This window comes from Falco cherrug, chromosome 14 (genome assembly GCF_023634085.1).
Source record: "Falco cherrug isolate bFalChe1 chromosome 14, bFalChe1.pri, whole genome shotgun sequence".
NCBI classification, from domain to species: domain Eukaryota; kingdom Metazoa; phylum Chordata; class Aves; order Falconiformes; family Falconidae; genus Falco; species Falco cherrug.
In genome coordinates, this window is record NC_073710.1 from 3,172,078 (window position 1) to 3,196,184 (window position 24,107).

The following is a 24,107-nucleotide window of genomic DNA, read 5'->3' on the forward strand; positions in this document are numbered from 1 at the left end:
TTTTCAGAGCTGTTTTCCTGATGAAGGTCTTAATAGGTGTAAGGAAGCAATGAAATACATGACTGATGGTTTTCACTAGAACAGAAATCCTGCAGCTCCTGCTGACATCTGTGGACTGCACTTTGCAAAACTTTACTTTCAAGATGCCTAACTTCAGACTCTTGTTTCTTATTAACATGGCTGGAATATGGAGGTTACTGTTCATTAAACAGTTGTTCCTAATTTTGCTACACTGTGCCTAGCCCACAGGAAGTATGGTGGCACAAATCTGTTTGTTACATGTTGGGAACATAAGCTGTATGATTTTAAAGGGAACAATAATATGGCCAGGCCTTTTAAATGGTAAAGGCCCTTTTTTTTTTTTTTTTTTTTAAAAAAAGTTGGGGGGGGGCAGGCACACAGAGGGCACAGAGACAATTGTGTGTGTGTCTACCCTGGCTTCTGTGAATTCTTCATGTTGGACTTAAAAAACTTTGTGTGATCTGTAAATCGCGTGGGAAAGAGCTGCTTGTAAGGGTTATAGTGGCTGTTCCTTATACATGTGTGCAAAACCAAAAAAAGTACTTCTGCCTCTGTCCTCTTCCACGGGGCGTTTGACTGCAAGCACACACGTGGGGGAGGAAAGCCACTTTATCAGGAAAAAACCCCCATCTACTCAGTAGCAGCATTCAGACTCCTATTTGTTCTCAGGCCTGACAGAAGCATTGCGATGATTTGCTGAGTTGGCAGGGCTGCTGGCTACCGGTATCTTAGTAAGCAGAGCAAGACTCCTATTTTTTCTTGCAAGGAACTTACTCTGTGTAACCACCACAGGCAGGTTTTTTTCTAAATGGCAACAGGTTTGATCCTGACTAGGCCTGCAGGCGTAGATGCATGTTTTAATAAAAACAGGATCCCCTGCCACTACTGACCTAATAGTGTTACAGTTCATATATTGCATGACAGCCAGTGTATAACTGGCAGATTTTTTTTAATGTGGCACAAGAGATGCTTGTGCTAAAGATGCAGGTTTTATTCGGGTATTAAAAATAATCATAAATAACCAAGTTTTGCCGTTCACATTTAACTTTCCTATTGTAGTTTTGCTGCAGAAGTAATAACTTTTCTGTAGCTCTGAACTGTAATGAACGTTTTACTAGTCCTTGGTGGTTATCATACCACAAATCCACGAGAGGGTGCTGAGAATCCACTTTTAATTTCTAGTGCGTTTTCAAATTGTGTTTACTTCAAATAAGGAAAAGTGTGCAGGTTTACAATGCAGCTGTCTTGTGCAAATAAAACGCTCATTTTGTTAGGAGATACACTGTGCATACATGCACGAAAGTGGAAAACCAGTACAAAAAGTGACAACTGCTAGTAAAACTAATTTGGACTTGCCCGTACCATAAAAACCAGGCAGGCAACAGTGTCTCATGCTGAATACCAAGAATTAATAATAATCTTAGGACAGTGAAATTGTCATGGTCCTAATGAAGGACAAGTCTTGCATTTTAAAGGGTGTTTTCTAAGTCATGGCAGCTGCAAGATTTGTTCCTTTATTTGCAGAACTGGTACCTTTTGTCTGAAGGCTAGGCAGTTCAAGGGCTAAGATCCTCGAGCTTGCTTTTCTCCTTCATTAGTCCCTTTGAAACTGCTCTGCGTAGGCTTCCTGCATTTAACAAGATAGAGGATGCAGTTCAGGACTAATTAATTTAGTCACTCATCTTTTGTATTCTATTTGTAGTTACAGCGGGTTGTTAGGCGAGGAAGAGACAGCTTCCTAGTATTAGATCTTTCTGGTGTCGACTGTGAGCTGAATACAGTGGGTGCTTGCATTGTCATTCTACCTTATTGACTCCACTGTCATTGCAAAATACTAATTTGGTTTGGTACTTAATCATTTTAAATCTTCACATTTCCAAGCATTTAATGCAAATTAACGATTAAGATGCTTCTCAGGGAGAGGTATGTTGTGTCATCCCTGGGTTTTTAGATGAGAAAAAACTGTGTGCTTTGTGTGGGTGTTCAAGTATTTCATCTGCCCCAGGCTCGCTATAAGATTAGGGCCTCAGAGCTAAAAATGACTTGCTCAAGGCCACGCAGAATAAACTAATCCCCTGACTCCCTTGCTCTGCTTTAATCATTTGTTTTCTTAGCACAGCGTGATTTCAAATGGAGCCTTACGAGGTTTGACCGAGATAGAGCAGATAAAGGCTGAGAGGCAGCAGATCCTTGGATATCTCAGTAATTAAAACAATGGGCTTTTTAACATTTTTGAAAAAAAATATATAAATATATATTACATACAAATTATATTTTTAATCGATAATATAGATGTATTTACAAGGCTGTATAGGGCTTTGGTTTTGTCTTGAAAGGCTGTCATGAAGATGACCCACTTTTTTTTCCACTTTCTTTTTTTCCCCCCAGCAGGATTCAGTCTAGGATTTGAGAGCCCTGAAGATGCTTCTTTTGTGGACAAGGGCACTAATGAAAGAATAAGAGCTGATTATCTTCCTGCATGCAAAGGGAAGGCCCTGCAATTGCAGCTCTGATGGTGCTCTTCGCAGTGGCGTGGGCACAGTCCCAGGGTATCTTAGCTCTGAAGTCAGGCACGAGAGCGGCCGCGTAACCTCCTGTTCTGCGGGGGTTTGCTGGAGCGCAGCTGTGTTAAGTGTTTGCTCGGGTTTTTGTCTTTCGCTCCTGATCTTTTTCTGCGGCCTCTGGTCTTTCTTGCCTTGCGCATCCCTCTAGATGAAGCATCGCACTCGCGCTTTGGAAGGAGTGGGTGCTGCCGTTTGCGGAGCGGATCCTGCTGGATCTCTACTCCCACAAAGTGACTGAGAGAGTATTGGAGAAACCCATTATTCACAACGCGGAGACTCGGCAAATAAATCAAGCTGCAGCGGCGAACAGGGTGGGAGGGACGGGCCAGCAGCCTTCACCGCAGCGCTCGGAAGTGCCGTGTTTCTTCTCAGGTGCGGTGGTTCTGGGCGCGCTGAGGCGGTGGCCCGGCGGCCTGCGGGCGCGCTCCGACGGGCAGCCGCAGAGCCGCTGGTAGCGGAGCGCTGACGGCGGGAAGGGCGCTGAGCGCAGCCAGGTTAATTAGTAATAAACCGACTCGCCCGTCGCCTCCCCGGGCGGCCGTTTGGCCGGGGATGCCGAAGGACTCTCGGGGACCGGACCGGGCGCGCCCCCGGCGCCCCCTTCTCTCCCGGGAGCGCGCCTGCCCATGCCCGCCCGGGGCGCGCGCCCCGCTCCTGATTGGCCGAGCCCCCTCCTCAGGCGCTGGCAGCCATTTTGGCCTCCCGCCGCCTCGGGGGGGGGCAGACATGTTCTTCCCCGTACCCCCCCACACCGCCGCCCGCCGCCGCGCCGAGGGAGCAGCCGGTGTGGGTAGCGGCGGGCGTCTGCGCCGCGGGAAGGCCGCTGTAAGCCGGGCCGGGGAGGCGTTGCGCTGCGGGGACGGCGGGGCTGGGCTGGCCGAGCCGCGGCGGGCGGCCCCGGGCGTCGAGCGGTTTGCGGGCAGGGCCGGGGGGGCCCGCACCCGGGCTGGGGCTGGCCGGGCGTCAGCCCTGGCGGGTCTGCGCCTCCCAGCGAGCCCGGTCGTTTCCTACATTAAATAAGTTGTGTCAGCACCTGCTTCCAAAGTCCACGGGTTTGCACGAGGGAGCCAAAAAGAAAAAAACCCAACCCCAAATAACTTCAAGCTGAGAGGCCTGCTTTGTTACATAACTAGCAGTGGGACTTGAGTAACAGAAGTTCGTGTGTTGAGTGTGTCTGTGTGACTTTCGACTGAGGAAACCAAGTGTGTGTATGGGTAGGGAGCTGGTATGAAAAGAATATTCATACCATATAATTTTGCTTGGTATTTTGCCACGTGTACATCCTGGCATGCTGGGACGTTGTACCGAGCGAGCAGTGAGGACCAAGGCAGTGGCTTTAGTACTGAATGTTCATGACCCTGCTGGTAATGTTTAGGGTCTCTTATCTCCTCATCTGATGTTTAAGAGCTCTCCATAATACTTCTCACAGCCTGTTTCCTGTGAGTGGAGCCTCTGTCCTATGGCCTTTTAGTGGAAAACTTAAGCTTGTGAAGAGGAAAAAACGTTTTGAACACACTTAGCCTTTTTCTTTAGAGGTATAAAACATAAGACTTAATTTGTTTGTTTGTTTCTGAGCTTAGTTGCTTTTAGGTCTAATTTGCTGCAAAGTTTATTTTTTTCTTCTGGAAATGTCTTTACAAATAATAAAATAGGTCTAAACAGCTGTTTTCCAAACAACGCTGACCAACAAAAAGGCCGACAGTGTGTAAGAATTTTTTGTGGGTTCTGCCCCCTTTTAAGATACTTTTCTGTTACGGCTACCGTTTATATCATAGCTTTCTTTGCCCTAGTGGGAAGAAGGGGAAGTGGGGGATAAAAAAAAATAGTTGCAGAGCCCAGTTTTGGGTTAAATTTAGTGTTAAGTTTGTTGTAAACTATAGACGCAAGGCTGAAAACTCAGGGGAAGGGTTCTTTATGTTAAAGTCTAATTGTCCCTAGCTTGTTTTAAAGCATTTTTTTCCCCCGTTTTAAAAACAAATGATCATAGCAGCTTTGTCAAACCTCTGTTAAGTGACACGGATCAGCTGCAGCTGCCTACATCTACAGCTGCCTCCGTTACTATGTGTCTCTGGTAGCATCTTCTTAGAGTAATTAAAATGATCTTTGGACTCCAGATCTAAGAGTTTCATTCTGTTAAGAGAGTTTAAGTGATAGTCCCTTAAGTGACCCTGTTGGCATTGCTCCTCACTAAGCCTCAGCCTTGTTTAAAAATCAGCGGCCGTCTCTTTCATTCTTCCAGCCTCCCTTACGCCCTGTTGACCAGGCAGTCAGTCCTGAGAGCAAAGCAGAGTTTGCAGAGACTAACAGGAAAGCAAGCCAGGAAGTCTCACAGTTGGGCAGGGATTTGTACTTGTCTGAAGGCACTGATGAGGCATGGGGGAAAGTGCGGTAAGATTGTATCGCAGTTACCTTGTGCAGCGTGTGTATGGTTAGAGAGCACTAATCCTCTGTCTCTAGGCGTAGCGTGCCAGAGGATGAAGATCTTGGTGGAAGTATATGTTAATACATTGTGGTCTCATGTTGAAAACTACTGGTATATTGCATTATGATGGCTTAGTATGTGTTTCTGTCTTGTATGAAACCATTAGGGAAGTTGTATCTCTTCTCCTTTATGCATTAAATAAATAAATAATATATTTTTTTTAGATTTCTCCCCCTGCCCTTCACTTTTCGCATAATACTGGCTAGTGCTCAACAAAAACTAGCACTTCCTTCTGTGTTGCACAGCAGAATAAATGAACCATAAGGTCAACTTCTACATTAAATGTTACTTTTTCACCTTTTCTTGCATTATCTTGGTGTGTACTGTGCAATATACATTAAAAAAGCTCCAAAAAGGGAAGAAGGCAGACAGCGATCTAGGAAAGATCATGTGGTTGTGTTCCAATACAAAATAGGCTTGCTCCGCAGGTTTCATGGGTATAAACTCACAAAACATCTGATTTTTGAGTGTTTTGTTTTGTGCTTGCCATGGACAGGAAGCTCTTCAAGGCCAGTCTCTTACTGGATTTGTATGCAATGCCTGCACTGCCAGGCTATGGGTTTTATTTGATGTTTATAGACTATATGAATGAAACAGCCTGGCAGAGGTGTAAGTACCATTTCCCCTCCAAAAGGGGCACCAGCACCTTGGATCTTCTAAGCAGTTCTTCCTAAACCAGGTTAGTGTCAGGGCTGCATTATGGAGAGTTGAACTTCTCTTATTATTTGTTGCAGATATGTTGACATGCAGATGTGGTTGGCAGCATGTGCCGTGTTCCATAGTGCGGTAAGGATGTGGTGAAGTCTTTTTGGGTGCTCTTTAGCCCATTCTCTTTCTTTGAAGCCTCCCATGATGACAGAACGTGTTCCTGTTCAGGATGCTGCCATTTTTGTATTTGTCAGTGTGCCAGTCAGCTAGGCTGTGTAGTCTGCCTGAATAAATAAAGGTATTTTCTCACAGGAGATCATCTGTTCAAATCGATGCGCTGCCTTATATCCACTGCCAGCTTCCTGCTGCTTTCTTGGATGCTGCTGCCTGTATCCCTTTGCTTATGGGGAGAATATTCCACTTGTGTCTCTGCTTCCTAGCTGGGAACTAGATACACTGCTCCATTGTTTACCTCCCCTTAAAAGCTGAGAGCTTTGACTCTCTTTTTGAGACAGTCTATATTTGCATTCCCTGGGTTGGCTGGGCAACAGCTAATCAAATAATTATGTTTAAAACAAGATTTAATAAAAAAGCATCTCTAAAACCAAAAGCCAGGTGTAGTCATGCTTTTCACCAACAAAACTAGTCAGCAATGTAAATACTGTGGAATGTTTCCCAAATAACTTAAGGGCCATTTAATCTTTCTTAATGTTCTTCACTTTTTTGTTGCTGCGCTGTTGTTTTCTTTCCTTTTTAGATGCTCTCATATCTTTGTAGTGTGTCTGCAGTTTGAGTGTCTCCTCTTTCCATTCCGTTTTCTTTTTCCATTCCCCCCTGCCCCCCCCCCCCTTCCCCCCCACTTTAAGTACAGTCTTCTGACCTAGAGCCTTGACAGGAAGCTATTCATACTTGAAGAGTTTCTGCTAGTAGAACCAGTTCTGACCATATTTAAGATGTGTATAAAAGTATCAGGGTTTTTTTTAAAAAGAATAAACTGAAGGTCCAGACAGATAATTATGCTTGGGCTTGTAAATAATCATAACCCAGAAGCAGAAAAAATTCTGTACTTTTCCCCTGTCCTCAAATCAAACACAGGACTGAGTGGGACCTTCTGGATTGCCCTGTATAGTCCCTTTATGTAGTAGGGCTTGTGCATAAAATCTCTCTTTAAAAATACATCAAACTCTTATTTTAAAAGCACTGGGGTTTCAGAGAGGAATTTTTGTTTGTTTTGCATTCCATTGTGGTCATTTGGAAGCTGGTTTTGAACTTAACTGGTCTCGTGGTCAGAAACCACCTTCTAATTGTCAGTCCCTGGGAACCCAGGCCTGGACAAGGACCTTACACTGGGTGTGGAGCCCACTGCCCAGCACTTAACCAGACTCAGCGTTTCTTTCTGTCACTGTATAATAAGTGCTACATTTACAGCTTCTAATTTGCTCTAACATTGGAACACACAGCTGCAGAACGGTGAGGCCGAGGTTTTTGCAGTGAGGTGGAAGGACACTCAAGGTCAGCTGTGGGCAAGAGGGGTCTCACTGCGGTAAGCACTGTTAGTTCAATAAAGCTGCAAAGTTCCAAGAACACCAGTCTGATAATTAATGAAGTAGCTGCAGCATGAACTCCTTCTTTTGTGCTTATTGTGGGGTACAAGACACGTTTTGTTAAAAGTCTGAGTTTGCTGTGGTTATAAATAACTTTCTCGGCAAATGTGGAAAAGAGAAATTATATGTAACCAAGGAGTAACAGAAAATAGAGTTTAAATACCTGTTTCATAACCGTCTTATTTTTTGGCTGAGATAATGGACAGGGCTGCATACTGAGAATTAGTTTATCTTATGTGATATACCTTTCATTAGAAATATATTTAGCGTAGTGCTTGGCACCATGCTAGGTTTAGGATTTTTTTTCAGTTGGTGCCTTGCAGACCTTGCAGCTGCCTTTTGTTCCTTGATATCCTGAAGGTCCTTACTCTAAGCAATGTAAAGCACCCTCTGTTGGCTTTGCTGAAGCTGGTGACGGTGTGGCCGGTGACTTCAGCAGAAGTTTTTAATTGTAGAGAAAGGTCCAGCTGGATTTTGCTGGATATTCAAAATTCTGGAGTGGCATTTGAGAGGTATTCAAGAATCTGTTGCAGCAAAACACAAAGGAGGTAACAATTATACCTAGTTAGATCTGAAAAGTTAGTGAGGTTTTTACCCAAATTGTAGTAGGGCTGAGGTGTTCAAAGTCGTCTGCTGATTTAGAAGTTCATGAACATCTTTAATGAGAACAACGGTACCAAATTACATGTCGTCTTCCCCTCATTGTGCGTGTCTCTTTCTGTTCATTGCAGTGGGATCTGTTCAAAATATACTGCCCTTGGGTGATTTCAGGTTCTGAACTCCCACATCGCTGCTTTTCAAATGCCACAGTGCTCGGCGGGTGCCCATGCAGGCGCTGTAGCATGCAATGCTGTGGTAGTGTTGGAAACCCAGCAGTTGTTTTTACTACATCATCTAAAATCTTAACATTACAGAAGTATTGTTGTGGAACAGAGCAGTTTTTACTGTAGTTGCATCCTGAACTCTGTAAGAGTCATTCTGTTAGGCATTTGTGGAATCACAGCTCACAGGTTGAATGTGATTGGGGCGGGGAGGTGTCCGTGTCCCCCCCCTTCACAAACATGTTGTTATCCTTCCTGCAGGCAGCTCTGTTTCTCTGGTGCAGCACTGCAATGTCTTAGCCATCATCTTCCATTTTATGTTGTTAGAGCAGAAGGATTTATACCAGTTACCAGCTAATACAGTGTTTAATGTGTGTATCTGTGAGGCAGATTCCATTTTAGTGGGTGGAAAGCGGTCAGAGATATCAATATTCAGTATACTAATGACAGTGCGGCATTCAGGATTACATTAAGGTCGCTATTGAGCTCATCAGACTGATGCATCTTGCTGGGATTTGGAAAAGTCAAAACATTTGCGAATAGGAATGGGACTTCAAGGCTTCTGGTTGCTTTAGACATGCTGCCATGACTTGAAGAGCTTTAGCAGAGCTTTGCAAAAACACTGTTGTAACAGATGTAGTGTAACAGGGAAACTGCTGTGAAGCTTGAGGCTTTTGTTGCAGTGTTCATACAGGTAAAGGATCTTGTGATGCAGCTAGCTTACCAGCTGTGCTGTAGCACTTGAAGCAGTTTGGAGTTGTTCTGCTGGGTTTGACTTTGGAGAAGTCAAAGGTTTACTTAAAAAAGGTAAAGAGAGGGGGGCTTGGCAGTGGTGGAAATTTCACGTGTGTGTTGGCGAGTATGAGATGCCCATGTGGGGAGTGAGGGAAGGTGAAGCATCAGCTTATGGACTTTCCAGAGGAACAGAGTAAGCAGGTGCTCTTTTCTAGGAATGATGCAGTTTACAGACAGGAAAGCCATCTGAAAGCTAGTATGTTAATAGGAACATGTCCTTTTATTTTATGTGTTTATATTCAGTTATCTTATCCTTTAAAGCACACAGGAAGGCTGTAGCATTTTTATACTACAGTTAGTCTCCTCTTTTGTTTAGTTTAGTGTTTAGATGTTTCTTGGTGCCTAGGGACCATTTTCCTTGGCTGTGTAGTGCTGGGTGCTGTATAAAAGACAGGGCAGTGACACGGTCATGTGCCCCAAAGAGCCTGTGTGTCAGGCGGGAGGAGGGTGAGGGGACAGAACATGGTGCAGGCAGACAGGTCGGGCTCATGGGTTGAGAGGCAGGTGGTTCCAGCATGGGCACCGTGGCAGGCGTAGGGCTGAGCACAGCCTCAGCAGCACATATGATTTGCAGTACAAAATGTTCGTCAGACCTTTAAAGGGATTTGGGCACATCTGGGAGGAGGAAAAGGGAATGAATTATACGGCCCAGATCAAATGTTGACAGAGATTAATCTTCTTTAGGTCTGTGTACAATGTGTAACTATCCTCAGATACCTTTTTCTTCTCCCTTTTTCTTCTAATCTTACCTGTCATTAATGCCTGTTTCTTCCTGTCCACATTTAATGGTTTTAAAGGAGCAGTTGTTAAATCTGCCATTATGTAAAAGATGAGAAAGGGGATTCTTGTTTTCCTGCCAGTCTTCCTAGCAAGTCCTGCTCACCAATTCACAAATGGCTGCTTGGAGCCTACCCTAAATGTCAGGGAAGGTATGGAAGCAAATGGGCGTACAGCTTCAGGAGCAGTAGATGGGAAATCTGGAGTAGTCAAAAACAACAGTAGAGAGTAAGAGCACGTCTTTTGAAAGGCCAGGAATACGCAGACAAGCAACTTGAAAATGCAGCAGCAAGGAGAACTGGTACATCAAAGTATTAAATAGGCCTATTAAAAGAAGAGGGCTAGAAGATGAGCATTCTGAACAGGAACTTCAGTTGGATAGGGAAGTCTGTGTTTTAATAGGTGCTTTGCCAAGCGAATCTGTAAAACAGCCAACGAGGCAGATGGCATCGCAGTTACAGTGCTGACCGGCAGGCAGCTGTGGGCATCAGTTCATAATAAACAACACTACAGCTCCCGGGGCAGAGGGAGCAGGAAGGAGTTACAATGTTCTGTACTTTCTCCTCTTGGTTAAATGCCTGGAAGATACAAACTGTCTGAGAAATGATTGTTTTACGTCTTGTGGTCCTGTGGCGCTTCATGGAGCGGAACCCGCTGGTGAGCCACTCAAATAATAATGTAAAAGGCAACAACAGAAGAACAGATGAGGTACTGCAGGAGAGGCACATGCTGGCCTCCCACCGCTGGACAATGAGGTCTGCCAACGTGCAACGCAACGGTAGTGTCAGCACGCAGACAAACCCCACCTGTACAGCAATGGAGGAAGCCACAGAGCTCCACCTCTAACATCCTGTCTCACAAGATGGAGCGGTTCCTTCCTGAGCTAATGACAAGAAGCTTGTGTGCTGTGCTCTTCCCTAATCACTTGCATTCCACCGATTTCCTCCTCTCTGCTTGTGGGAAACATAAATTCTTCCAGGTGGAGGCTGCTGTAAAGGGCTCTGAGGACTGTTCAGAAAGACTGAATTAGTACAATGGATTCTTTTCCCTTGACATGGTTTTGTTAAATCACTGGATTTCTTAAGGACAGATGTATGGGAAGGGAGTGAGGGGTTTTTTCTTTTTTAATTATCTTTGATTGGGCAGTATAAAGATAAAAACCTGCTGTTCGTTCAGAGACTGGATAACCGTTGAGATGGTAAGAGCACAGCTGCATAGTAAGAAACTGTTCTTGTGGCCTTGGGTCAAATGCTAGCAGGATGCAGTGCAGGGCGGATCTCCTCATACCCAGAGTGCGGACTGGCGTGAGATGCGGGGTTCAGGCATGCGGTGGGCACCGCCAGGGCTTGGGTGAGGGCTGCAGGCCTTGCAAACCGAGCGGGGTGCATCAGTGCAGGGGGATGTCCACTGCAGAGGCCACAGTGGAGGGTGGGCGGACGAAAAGCACTGGTTTCTTTCACCCTTTATTTCCTGCAGATTGACCAGAATAGGCATAGCGCAGTGAGACCGTACTTGACCCACCCACTAGACTGCATCTTAAGAGTCAGATTTCTTGTTAGTGACGTCAGACTCCACATCACAAAACCAGAAAAAGCGGACTGGACAGAATCATTTGAGCCTTAAAATTTTATTATCTTGTTTGCATCAACCAGTTATTCCTTTCAGCACCAATAAAAGACAAAAACCCCTCCCTGTTGTTCAAAATACCTTGTTTCTATCAGGTCTGAGATTGTGGTTTTCTTGCAGGTAAAGAAACCAATGAAAATATTTAAATTTTTCTTTTTTTTTAATACATTTATAACAAAATGTCAGAAGGTGTGTGCTTACCATATAAAAACATTAGGTTCCATAAGGATACAATACCGAAAAAATCATTGAAATAAAAAAGGTTATTCTTATAGGATTTCTAAACCTCAGCAATAATACAAGTCTTTAAAAGCATCAAGATTATATTTAAAACAAGATGGCATGGAAAAATGAGACCTTCAGTAACAATTTGACCCTTACTGGAATGGATGATAAAATTGGGAGTTTTTCAAAGTGCTTGAATTGTATTTCTGTTCTCATCCTGTAGTGCCAGGAGGAGGTAAAAACGCTTCGTTTCTGAGCTGATGATATGTGCTGACACTGCTGTGCTGCCGTGTGATCCCAGGGCAGCTCAGAGACCAAACCAGGGACAGTCAGATCGGCTTAATCTGGACCACCAAACAAAGGCCGTTTAAAAAGAAAATAATTCTTTATTGGAATTGCAAGTTCCTTACATCTTACTGTCTTACCCAGTCAGTAGGACTGAGGGTGTAGCCAGGCCAGCTGAGAGTGCTTCAGGGGCAAAACCTTGTAGCACTAGCAGGAGAGAGGTGAACTCGTTCCCTGGACAGCAGGCCGCAGGCTTCTCCTTGGAGCCCATCAGGTTACGTTTGCATGCTTTAGACAGCGTCAGTTAAGCATCCAGTTTGTGATGGAATGAAACTAGTTGGCCACCACGTGAACTAGTTCTAGTAAACGCTTTTTCAAATAGCACTGAGCTGCACACTAGGCATTACTGCCCTGGTATTCAGGGACTGAGCTGTGGTGCAAAGCAGGTGGATCATGTGTCCTTCAAACAGTGCACGGACTAACTGGATGTGAACGTGCCCGAGGGGCTGTGTTCTGTAGGTCCTGTTTTTGAAGTGATCTAAAGGTACCAGCTTGGTAAGGACCTGATGTCCTTGAAACTTCTGGAAGTTCTTAGTTTTTGGCTGTCTTCATTTGTGTCTTTTGTTCATTTGTTCTAGAAGTGCTGTTGTAAAATGCAAATTGAACATGAGAAACAGAAGATGTTACCGAGCTTTTATAAAAACAGATGACGCTTCATCTACAGTATCCCTGTTGAGCAGCAGCTATTAAACCAAGAATAGCGTTACCACCCACTTCTTGAAGATACCTGAAATTGCTGTACAGAGTGGGGTAAGCATAGTAGAGTAAGCTTAACTCATGTTTCTTATAAATAACATCCTACTGATAAACGGGGTCATGCTGTCCTTAAGTGAAGTGGGATTGACATCTGAAAAGGCTATCCAGGCTTCGGTTGCCTGGGCATGTTGTCACTCCCCCACCCCACCCCCCTTTTATTTAAATGCAAAGACTCTATTACGTAGTATCTGTCTAAGGCTTGCAATGATTGATATCCTGCGGTACAGGCGTTGCTTGAATGATTCGCTGTGAGACAGTCTGTGGAGCTGTGGTGGTAGTGTAGACAAACCTTGTTTTTCTCCAGGAGGTTACTCCCCTGGGAAGGGAAGCCTGTTGGTTACAGTTCACCGGTACAGCCGCTCTCTGACTCCTGCAAGCATACCAAGGCATCGGAAGGCACAGGATCAATGCAAAAAAGCAAGGAACATCTGTACAATGGTGCTGCAATGCTGTACCTCCCAGCATCACTCTCTTGCAAAGTTAGATCCTTAAGACAGTAAATTAGTAAGAACTACCTCAACTGATTAAATGTATGTGTATGGTTTAGAGAGAACACTTTATGACTGTTTCTTGATCACTGAGAATCTTAAGAACATCACAATCTAAAACGGTCTACTTCAGATTTGAAAAAATGTTTCTCAAAAAGTTGACAAAAGTGCCTGGTTTTTAGTCAGCACAAAGCCACAGAACTGATTTGAAAGTAATTCAGACCTTATTAGTTTTACTGTAAATAATGTAACATTGTTTGGCAGTAGGTTTACGATTAGATCCCACACAGTGTCAAATTCAGCTCCTGCAACTGATACTTGGTGAAGTTGATATCAAATTGTAAATTACATTGTTAGGAAAGCTATTAAAAATACTGTACCTTATATTTAATCTTACTAGTGAGAAATAGCTGCTGGGCAGCACACAAATTGCTACTGATACTGTTTGGTTTTTTTAAAAAGGTTAATAAAATACAAGCAAGGTAGAAAATAGGATTAAAAGCACTGTTTCAGGTACAAGTTTTTCTGAACTGGGTGAGAGATAAGAAACCAGAAAGACACACTGCACATATGTGCACCCTCTGTATAAAGAGAAACGTACAAAGTGGGAAACTGGTGGTGCACTGGGATAGTACACTGAAGTCTCTGATGCTGTAAACTTGAATTCCGAATTTTATCAAAAAGGGGAATTGAGTCTGGTTCCATTTTTGAGTCCCCGTGGGTTACACTTGCAGACTACCCCGTGGTTTGGCACAGTACACTTGGAAGAGGCAGTCTCTGCTGAAGGGACGCTAGGACTGGAAGAGGAGGCGTAAAACATGTCAAGACCGGGTGCAGTGGGAGAGCGTGAGCAGTGGTCTACTACCTACTGGGAATTAGCCAGCGCTGTTGGCCTGGTACTTTCAATACTGGTAAGAGTTTTCACTACTTGGAAAAATCAGGCTGATGTAAGTAAAAGTTCCATTGTTTACCATAGCTACTTAAGCCTGTACCAGAGGCTGTGCAGACTGGGATTCCTAATTTAAATCTATTCTGATTTAGCGCAGGCTGATTCCTAGTAGGTGTAAACTAAACCACAACAAGAGCATCTCAAGGAGTTTGTGGCCAGCGTAACTAAAACAGTTGACTTAATGGAGTAAGTATTTAGTATTAGATTAACTCTTCTCTTTTTTAATACAGGGAATTTGTCATGTAAGAGGTAATAACCCTAAAATGGAACAGGAAGTAGGCAGAAGAAACGAAGTATCGGTTAAAATGCAAGGGGTTACATTGTTACATCTGCAACACAAACTGGTCTGATTTTAAATCCCTAAAAAAAGGCCAGGTCTTGCTATGGACCCGAGTCTCAGCTTTTCCTCAGTTTTGTTAAGGTTACAGAGGCTGGTAGGTCAGGTCACAGGAGTAAGATGGCAGAAGGGAGCCCCACGTTTGAAGAGCTGCAGTGGAAAGAACATTATGAATTAGATGGCAGGACCCCTGTTAAAGTCTGTGAGTGCCTAACAAACGGAGAATTGTGTCTCACAGACATTAAACAAACCCTCTGCTCCAAGGAAGTAGCCACTGAAGGCCGAGAGTCACAGTTCTAGTCTCTACTCTTAACTAGCCATGCTACACTTCCCCTTTAAGTGTACCGATTCCTTTAGGAAATTGTTAGGTTATCCTGCCTTATCCATCATACACTGTTCTACACTTTTTTTGCCCCCAAATGTCACTTATGTTTATTTTAACTCTAATATCTAGCATGCATTTTACAAGCTATTTCCCACTTACTCTTTCTAGCTAAGGCAGAATGTTGGCTCTGGTGTTACCAATGGTACTACAGGAATCTATTCACTCTACTGTAACATACATATCATCCCATACCATAATTCAGAACTGCCCCACATATGGGAAAGAAAGAAAAGACATTACAGGGGAACTCTATTTCTTCTTAAGGGAACAAGTTGCGCTTAGAAAGCTAAAGGCCTGATTCTGGAGTCATTATTCAGACAAAACACTTCATAGTTTCAGTGGGAACACAGCTGGAATAAGGGTAGAACTGCATTCGTAAAGTCTTAATTCCAAATCTTTTAAGTATCCTTAAATTGGACAGGAAGATACTGGTCTGCAAATTGAATAGAGTGTGTGTGTGTTTGTTTTAAGATCTATCTGTAATGACAGAAGGGTTTGCCAGTCCCAGAATGCCTCGCTTTGGCTGGTATCTGATTTTTTGAACTCACTTCCATTCTGATATTCCCCATGGTATCTTACTATTTTATCTCAGAGTGGCATGCAGTGCGGGCGCATGCTACTGATGCAAGCACGCTACTACAACTTTTAACAGGCTAAAAAAAGAAAAAAAGCTTTAGCTTCTTAGTTATACAAAGAAATTATGCAAAAAACCATTGAGCAGCACTAACTCACAGACTAATTACAAACTAAATTGTGCTATATATTAGTATAAAAACATGTTTTAGTAAGAATGGCACTGGTTCAGAAGGAATTAGGATTTCCATCTTGGTTCCGTTCGGTCCACAGTGAAAGCATTGGAGTACAGGCCTGCCCTGTTGCCTGAGCAACTTGTGACAGTGGCTTTTGGCCACAACCCCTTCGTTTCTCCCCTTCTTATATCCGCCACTGTTGGTACGTTCTGGGAGTAGCCCGGGTCAGGTCTGGTCATCTTTCCTAATGTGGCACCAGAATAGTTCGTTCTTATCCTCTGATATTTTCTTAATATCGTTAAACGTTTCCCTCTTCTAAGCTCTCAAAGCTGGTCCGTTTTAAGGGTCGTCTTCTCCTGTAGACACCATGAGGCGCATTGCTACTGGTAGGTGGTCTGTCAAGCCTGCTAACTGGGTAATAAAGCTGAACTCTTCCACTTCCTGCAGAAGGAAAACAAAAGTAAGGAGGAGGGAACTGGAAGACTGGTCTGTGATACCACACACCAGGACTCAGCTTTTATACCTTTTTTTGGTTTACTTTGAACTGTTTCAACTGTATTAGTAGATGTACGGGCCTGGTCCAGCTTGGCTGGGCTGACGGTGAGCTGTCTGCCCCACGGAGCATGTCAGTGTGTTGCGGCGGATGGGCTGAACCGTCCCTGTGACACACGGCTGAGCTACCCTGGATGAAATCTGTGGCACCTTTGCTTCCCACGTACGCTAACAGCTGTGTCGTTCCAGGCAGACCGATCTGTAGTGCTGCAGTAGGTACCTGTGTGTGAGGGAGGAGGCACTCCCCTGGGAGGAGGCGCTGGCCACACCGTGCCATTCAGCACGCAGCTGAAAGGGAAGCCTGTCCTCACTAGATTGAGGTGTTCAAATTGGTGGGAACTCCAGGTGATTGGGACCCTGCTCCTGGTGTCTCTGAGTGCCAGCTTTAATTCTGGCAACACTTTGTAGGCCAAGTTAAAGTTCTATAGGAAATACCGCGTGCTTCCCAGCCTCGGAAAGCTGGATGGAGGAACCCTGACGCTCACCTCTGCAATGTAGTTGTTCCCTCCTACAGCAGGTGCTTACTTTGCCGGTCCTCTGGGAAGTGCTTCCATGAAGCACAGATATTTTAGTTCTCTTTATGCTGCCAGCATGAGCCTTATCAACGACCTAATCTGGGTCAGAACCATTCAAGTATTGGTTTTGCTGCTGTTTGTGCAAACCTAAGATGGGTTTACCATGTAGATGCACCCTGAGCAATTGTGCATCTGAGACGGGAAGCCTCAGAAGAATTTATCTGCTAAGCTGCTGCGTCCCCAGAGTGCATGCAGACAGTACAGACTGCGGTATCATGCCCTGAGCTATGCTGAACTGCTCTGTTGCCGCAGCTGCGACAGGGTACGGTAAGTGTGAACTAGTTTCTCATTTTCCTCATGGAATTCTGTATAAGGCATGGCCCTACACCAGGGAGCAGACAGTGCGCTACAAGTTCTCATTCTGGTTGGCCCATGTAAAAATCTGCCTGTGTATCGCAGGCTTGTAACTGAGCTTGGTTTTCATAGGCACAGTAAGAGCATCCAGACACTTGAAAAGATAAAAAAATATTCAGACTGCTGGCATGGAAAACATTAGCCAAAACACTTGGTCTGGCAAAAGTTTAAGGAATGAAAACAGGGATTTTTCTTTGGTTTTGAAGAGCGCTGCATCTACCAGTGTTGCTACCAGAATCCCTGTACTCATCTTAATTTTGTTTATGCACTAGGTTTACAAACTCAATACTTACATGCAGAAGCAGAAAATAGCAAAGCAGCAAGCTCTCCTTGGAGTATGAATTTGATCCCAGGCAGGGCAGGCTGCAGTGCCATCCAGACAAGTTTGTTGTGTGAGTTACGGCTCTGTTTTTGCCAACTCTGAAACTCACCACTTTCCACTCCAGGTAGAGACCTTCCTCTGTATAGAGCATATAGTCGATCCTCCTCCCATTTCCTTTCAGTGATGCCTTCCTCCCCTTTTGACTGGAGCTGTGGTTCTTGCTGGTGGGATAGACTAAGTATCCTTTCCTTCCTTCTTCACTTTCCAGTACTCTGTTTCATCAAAAAACAAAACAAGTGCTTTAAATGTTTGCTCCTTCCATCCCTTTGTGCGTTACGCTAGCTTGTCTCGAAATCCCTGGTAAAGGTAATGCCTGTCCAGAAGGACTGTGAAGCTCATAAAGCACATCTTCTTCCAAACGTGTTTTGCAGTACGAGGCTGTACTAACTGCTGACAGTGCTCTTAAAGCCTCATGGCGGGTCTGGCATTGCTGGTGCTGTACTGGTGGACCTACCCTTGTAGCCTGGAGGACACCTGAGGCGAGGCCCTTGCCTGCCCGCTAGCTGCAGTATATTGCAGCCCACAGCCCCTGCGCTGGTTTCCGCTGTTGCTGCATCTAGCAGACTGTTCCATGGGTTACTGCAGAACAACCCTGAGTGCTCTGATACAAACCTCTCCGTTCTGATCAGAGCAGCTCCTTCGGAAATGCAGACAACCAGGTTCACAGACAGGGTACGGATGAGGAATGGTTTTCAGGAGCAGACATTTGGGCGTGTGGTAGTTGGTTTTGTGCAAGCCTCAGCATCAGATTACTGTGGTTTGGACCCTGAGCTCTTGCTTCACTAATAATGACAGCGCAATTTGTTTGATTCCCGTGTGTGACACCCACTAAACACCTCTACAGAGCTGCACTTACTGGGTGGGTGTGGTAGCGCTGCCTCCATTTTGCAAAGAGAATATGCAGCCCCAGACCATATACAGAAGCAGTCAGAATGAAGAACCAGTTTTCTAGGTACCAGTCTTGTGTTCAGGCAAACAGTAAGCTGCAGCTCTCCCACCAAGATGTTTAGTTTGGGTGCTTACACCTTAACAGTAGGTTTTATGCTGGAGACTATTAAGGCCCTGAGGAACTCGTTAGCCCTGCTTTGAACATGACTTTGGACCAGATAACCCACAAAGGTCCCTGTCACTCTATTTTTACGATAATTCGATGTTGCTGTGCTGTTCTGTATTGTTTTGCTGTTGTGCTGCTTTAAAAGGAAATTCTGTTTACCTCCTCGTATTCTATTTAAACGACGTACCAAAAGAACGCTACAGGCAGCAGGCACCACTGCGCATGCAAAAGCGGGAACTGCCCCTGTAGGGCGTTACGCAGACAGGTAACTATCTAGTACAACCACAGCTGGTTTGCTGTGCGCAGAGAGGGACAGCTTAGGCTGTGGTTTTGCTGTCTGGCTTGAAGCATGAACAAAGTGCTTTCAAAACCACCTCCCTGAAAATTATTCTCCTTCACTTTCACTTACCGGCCAAAACCTGAGCTCAAGGTTCTGTGGTTTCCCTTGTAAGAGTTGATTACGCCATTAAGCTGCTACATCAACTGTCGCAGGAGAAACACTGAGCCATGAACTTGGGTCCTAGCAGATACAAAGCCTTTAATTTCACCTTGGAAAAAAAGTAAGATATTTTTGATCACCCAGTTCTTAAGACTCGACTCTGGATGAGTTTTATGGGGTTGGGTTTAGGAATTTTTTAATGCATGCATGTGAGCACACAGAACGAAGGAAAAACAAGAGACAAAACACCAGACTCTTGTGATGTGTTTTAATGTTTGAGATTCAAATGGATCCTTCATCAAATTTTGTCTCTTGGGAATGATCTGAATGGTGGCAGAGAGGACACAGCACATGCTACAGTCGTGTTACGATCTGTAAGTTTGGGTCAGTTGATATATACTTCATGGGTCTTCAGAAGGTGACAGTGACAAAATTCTGGTCACGTGGGTATTTATCAGAACTTTTGTTAACCCGCTTTGGACTTGGTGAGGTCTTGAAGGTTCTCAGAGTTTACTGTAACCAGTTGATGACAGTAAGTTTCCTTTTATGTATTACTCAGTTTTAGACTGTCATCTAATAACTCACGCTAAATTAGGTTACGATCTGCACCCCGTTTGCAAGCTACAGAGAGCTACTGCAGATGATTCGCTTTTTTTTTCTAGATTCAAGAAAGCAAGCTCTTTGATGGGACTGACCTCCTTCAAAAACTGTATTTATATTTGGCAAAGCTAATTAAGTAACAAAGTAGAAGAAACTGCTGATTAGCACTGCAGTACTACTGCAAAAAAATCTGATCTGCATTAATTTAAAAGATGGATTTGTTTTAGCTTCAATTATGTCCTTTTAAAAGTCTGTGAACGCTGGGCATTCACTTAACTTGCACAACTGCTCATGGAACAGAAACGTTGATTTCAAATACACGAGGAAAACAACTTCTAAATGTGTGCGCATCTACTCCTGACTCAAACTTGGAGCACCTTACATGCAGTGGTTTGTTGTTTGTCTACAGAACTAGGCACAAGTACTGGACATATGGCTATGCTATGCTAACAGTTAAATGCTAACAATTTAAGTGAACATAACTGTGACTGAGTTGCACAAGTAAACGTGAGTTTTGGCAGTGTAATTCTGTTGATTCATAGGACACAAAAAAAGGGAGGATAAAGAGTAGTTGGAACTTTCTTTTTTCCTTGAAAGGTTTTCAGTCCCAAGTAACTCTGAAGTTTAGACGTATGACAATTCTGTCACACGGCTCTGTGGCCAGCAGCTGGTTTGTAGTGCTGACCACAGCTGCCACGAGCAAAGGAGCACGAAGGGCAGCATGTGTAAGGGAGCCATGAAGCTCAAGGGACCAGCTCTCACTTAGGTGAGAAGCACCTGAGCTAAGGAAGACTTCTCTTCCTGCCGTTGCAGCCTGGTGCCCAGAACTGTGAGCCACTGCCCAGCAGTGGAGACTGGAAAAATGTTGCATTTCCAGCTTGTTTCTTAGCTGTGCTGTAACGAGCTCTCCCGTGCCAGGCGCTGTCCAGGGTTCAGGGATGAAAACAGGCTTATTCCAGTGCTTTGCGTGACGGTGATGATGGTCTTTGTGAGATGAGATTATTTGTGTGCGTTTCATGAAGCCTTTCTGAACAGAAGCTTGTGTGGCTTCCAGCACTGTGGCAGGGCCCAGATTGTTACATCTAGCTTATTAATTGTTCTATAATTATGACTTGCTCATTATTTGTACCGAGTATGTTGTTCTAGTCTGATGTTTTACGTACACTGTACTTAACATGAAAGAGATATTTAAGTACTAGTTGTTCTGCTGCTTTTATGGCCTAATTAGTTTAGTAATGTGAACTACTTAATTTTATTTATAAACTAGAGAAGAGTGCTGATGAAGAAATAATTCTCTGGATAGCTTACGTTGCTGATTTAAATATCTGTTTCAAACGTCTGTAACATTTTTTCAAGATTTATTGAAAAATTTGAGAACAGATCAGTTTTAGGCTGAACCCTGTTCTGCCGTGTATATGTATGATACCAGTTAGCTAGACAGTGCTCCACAGCTTCTGTGCTATTGAAGATTTTAATGTCTTTAAAGCCCACAATCCATGAATGGCTTTAAACTTTACTGAACTTACTGGTAATTTTGATGTTTACCAGTTCCTTGGAGAGATGGGAGGCCAGGCTCTCTTGGCCGCAATGGTTTCTTTAATATATAAGCACCTCTACGTAACGTACAGATGCAGGTCCCTGTTGCCCTGCAGAGCTGCGTACAAAGCTAGTGGGATTTCTGGTCCAATAGAGTGTTTTTTCATCCGTTTGAGAGAATTACAACGTATTGCAGAAAACCGAAAGCCACATTTGGTAGGCCAGAAGTCTTACGTGTATTGGGTTACCAACACTCAAGAGTGTTTCCCAGTTGTCTCATACTGAGGTGCTGTACGTACACATAGGTAGTAGGAGTGATACTCTATTGATCATTTGATGGCTTTTTATCCATCAGTCATGTATTTGCAGTGGAACTTAATTACTGAACACAAGTAGCTCTGCAGGGAATAAAACAAAATATCCCAAAAGTAATTTGGTGACAGATTGTCTTAAAAGGTGGTTTGAAAACGCAGGGGCTTGGGTTTGTTTTGGCGTTTTTTTCAAGTTATTTTTTTAAAGAGCTCCAAGCCTGCTCTTGGAACTATAAAATAGAATGTTACACCCACATACAGATTTGCATTTGCAAACTTGATTGTAGGGCCAAATTACCTTACTTTTGCTTTCCAGAAATCCCTTTCACATGTACCAAATTCACGTTTTCAACATGTGAATAGAAATGCCTGAAAGTTTTGCAGGCTCTCGAACGTGCAAAGCGTGACTTGCTGTAACAGATCCTTATTTTGAATATAAACTAAGCCAAACCTTATGTCTACAGTTCAGTTTCTTTGTTCAAAACGGATACAAAGATGACTTCAAGGGGTAGCCTCAGCTAATATATTCAACTAAGTGTCTGTGCAGTGTACCGAGTGAGTAAATATGCCAACATAAACTGTGCCTCTATAATGTACCATTTCCATTATGTGTGTTAACTGAAGCATCTGCACAGCCTCATTAACTTTATTAACTCAAATAACTTTACCTCTTTAGTATATTTTGGTAACGAACAGCTAGAGCATCTTTTATAGTTAGTCACGCTAACAACATACTTAGTCCATTAAACTAGCCTTCAAGGTCGAGAAGGTGCAAAAGGATTACTACGTTAATTAAATAATTAAATGCTGCTCTCGAATATACAAAGCTTATTGATTTCTCTCCACTGGCATATTATTTAACAAACAGTACAGGTATTCAAGAAATTTATCTTAAGACTTCTGCAAATTAAGTTGTTTTCTTATTTCTCTGAAGTCCACTAGCTGAAACCAAAGATACCTGTCTCTCAATGTCAAACACTCCTCAGAAGTAATGCTGGTCAAGTATCACTAACAGAAATTAAGCTATAGTCCTAGTTACATCTGAAGTGCTATTTAATTCCTCTCTGTATTTGTGAGCTTGCGTTTTTAGGTCTATCACATTCTGCAAGCATTCTAGAAATGGGTAGTTAGTTTTTTGAGTTGGGGGTGGTGTTTTACACTTTCGGGTTTTTTTTTTTATTTGAGGAATACTACCTTTCCTTTTGTTGCTGTTCGTTACAGGGCAGTGACCAGCGAGCTGGCTGCCTGCAGAAAGACTGAGACAAGCTGTCCACGTACCCTTTTCAGTAGCGCTTGGAGTTTCCTGTCCTATGGGCCTGTCCAGGTAGGACCAACTCTAAAGACAAAACCACTGCCTGCAGTTGCTCTCATCTTTTTACCCATTGAAGCCAGTTCTGTTAGACTGAGAAAAGCAAACACTTCTCCTTCCCTTTTTTTCCTCTTCCCCAAGTACCCCTGAGTAAAAAAAAATGTTTGGTGGTTTGTAGGTTATTTTTAACAGTCTTTTTTTAAGGAATTTTCTAAAGCATGTAAGAGTTTTAGGAATCGCGTACTTCTGTAGGTTATCTGGAGTGCACACTTCTTCATCATATAATCCTTCGGGATCCAACAAGGTACCTGTAAACAGAAAGGGAGATGTAACTGTCCCAGCGTATGTGACCTGCCTCTCCAGAAGCTTCTGGGGGTGGGGAGCTGTGACGGCAGCATCTGTGCGGGCAGAGGGGACTGCTCGGAGAGCTCTTTGTGTTCCCTTCCCCTCTATCCTGACCTCCCTGCTGCCTGCCACCTTTCAAGCCGTGGCCTCTGCCCTTCCGGTTTCTCAGCCCCAATACCTGATTATTTTTTTTTTTGTTTCTCTGCTACAGCAGAGTAAAGCCACGTTATTAAACAGTTCTGCATTCTTGCCTTTACTATCTCAGTTATAATTACTCCACTAGAGGAAGTCTAATTCCCAAGTTAAGATTTCACCAAGTTCAGCTGAGTTTCACCAACTATGAATATCTTGGAGTTGCATGAAATCTTTTACAAGATGAACCCTACAGGTTCGTAGCGTTGAATTGCTTTGTTACATCCTCAGTTACAGTATTTATAGAACACCACATGGAACATTCTGATCAAAAGCTGCAGAAAGTACAGAAACAATGATTTGGCCTCCCCCCCGCCGCCAAAGTAATCTAGAGATTATTGTTAAAAAAGCAGAACAGGTGTAGGAAGGCATTCAGGCAGCTTGATATGCAAGTTCTAGAATGTGGACTGAAGTTTGAGATCTCTGTTTGGCTCTTAATTAAAACTCAGCGAGACACGGTTAAGCTTTATAAAATGTATGTTGCAGAAATAGCCCTTGTAAATATTTGGTGTCCACCAAATTCTTACTGCCAGTTAGCTGAGCTACCTGCTGCTTCCAGAGGTCGCCTGAGCGACACGACAAGTAAATGTTCACACACCGATAGCTCGAGAAGGTCTTACCGATTGCCCATGGTTTATCCTCCCCAGGACCAATTCGACATGGGTCTTTGTAGTGTGTAAACAGAGAATGCTGTTGCTCCAGCTTGTCCTCTGCAGGGAAAGAAGGAGCCCAAGAAAAGGCGCATCAGCTACATGTTGTGAACCTGTGGATAACTGCGTGTTCTGCCCCAGCAGAAAAGGCAAGTCCTCCTTCCTACTCACTGTACGTATATAGTATAGGTTGCATTTGAACTGGTTCAGTAGTACCTTTACTGCACAGCAGTATC

General features: G+C 43.8%; 1 protein-coding gene and 1 long non-coding RNA gene across 2 annotated transcripts in view; one reads left to right on the forward strand and one right to left on the reverse strand.

Moving 5' to 3' along the window:
* Positions 1-1,603: 1,603 nt before the first annotated feature.
* Positions 1,604-24,015, forward strand: LOC114017392 (uncharacterized). Its single transcript, XR_008735063.1, has 4 exons — positions 1,604-3,410; positions 12,487-14,063; positions 22,597-22,699; positions 23,869-24,015. It is a non-coding gene; the product is annotated as an uncharacterized LOC114017392 (long non-coding RNA).
* The window catches only part of SMPD3 (sphingomyelin phosphodiesterase 3), a 120,802-nt gene continuing 108,018 nt past the window's right edge, over positions 11,324-24,107 (reverse strand). Inside the window, exons 5-8 of the mRNA XM_055726322.1 lie at positions 23,842-23,931; positions 22,929-22,992; positions 17,485-17,647; positions 11,324-16,013 (exon numbers count right to left, since the gene is read on the reverse strand). Of these exons, the coding sequence (XP_055582297.1) occupies positions 15,912-16,013; positions 17,485-17,647; positions 22,929-22,992; positions 23,842-23,931 (419 nt within the window). The 3' untranslated portion in view covers positions 11,324-15,911. The remainder of the gene's footprint in view (positions 16,014-17,484; positions 17,648-22,928; positions 22,993-23,841; positions 23,932-24,107) is intronic.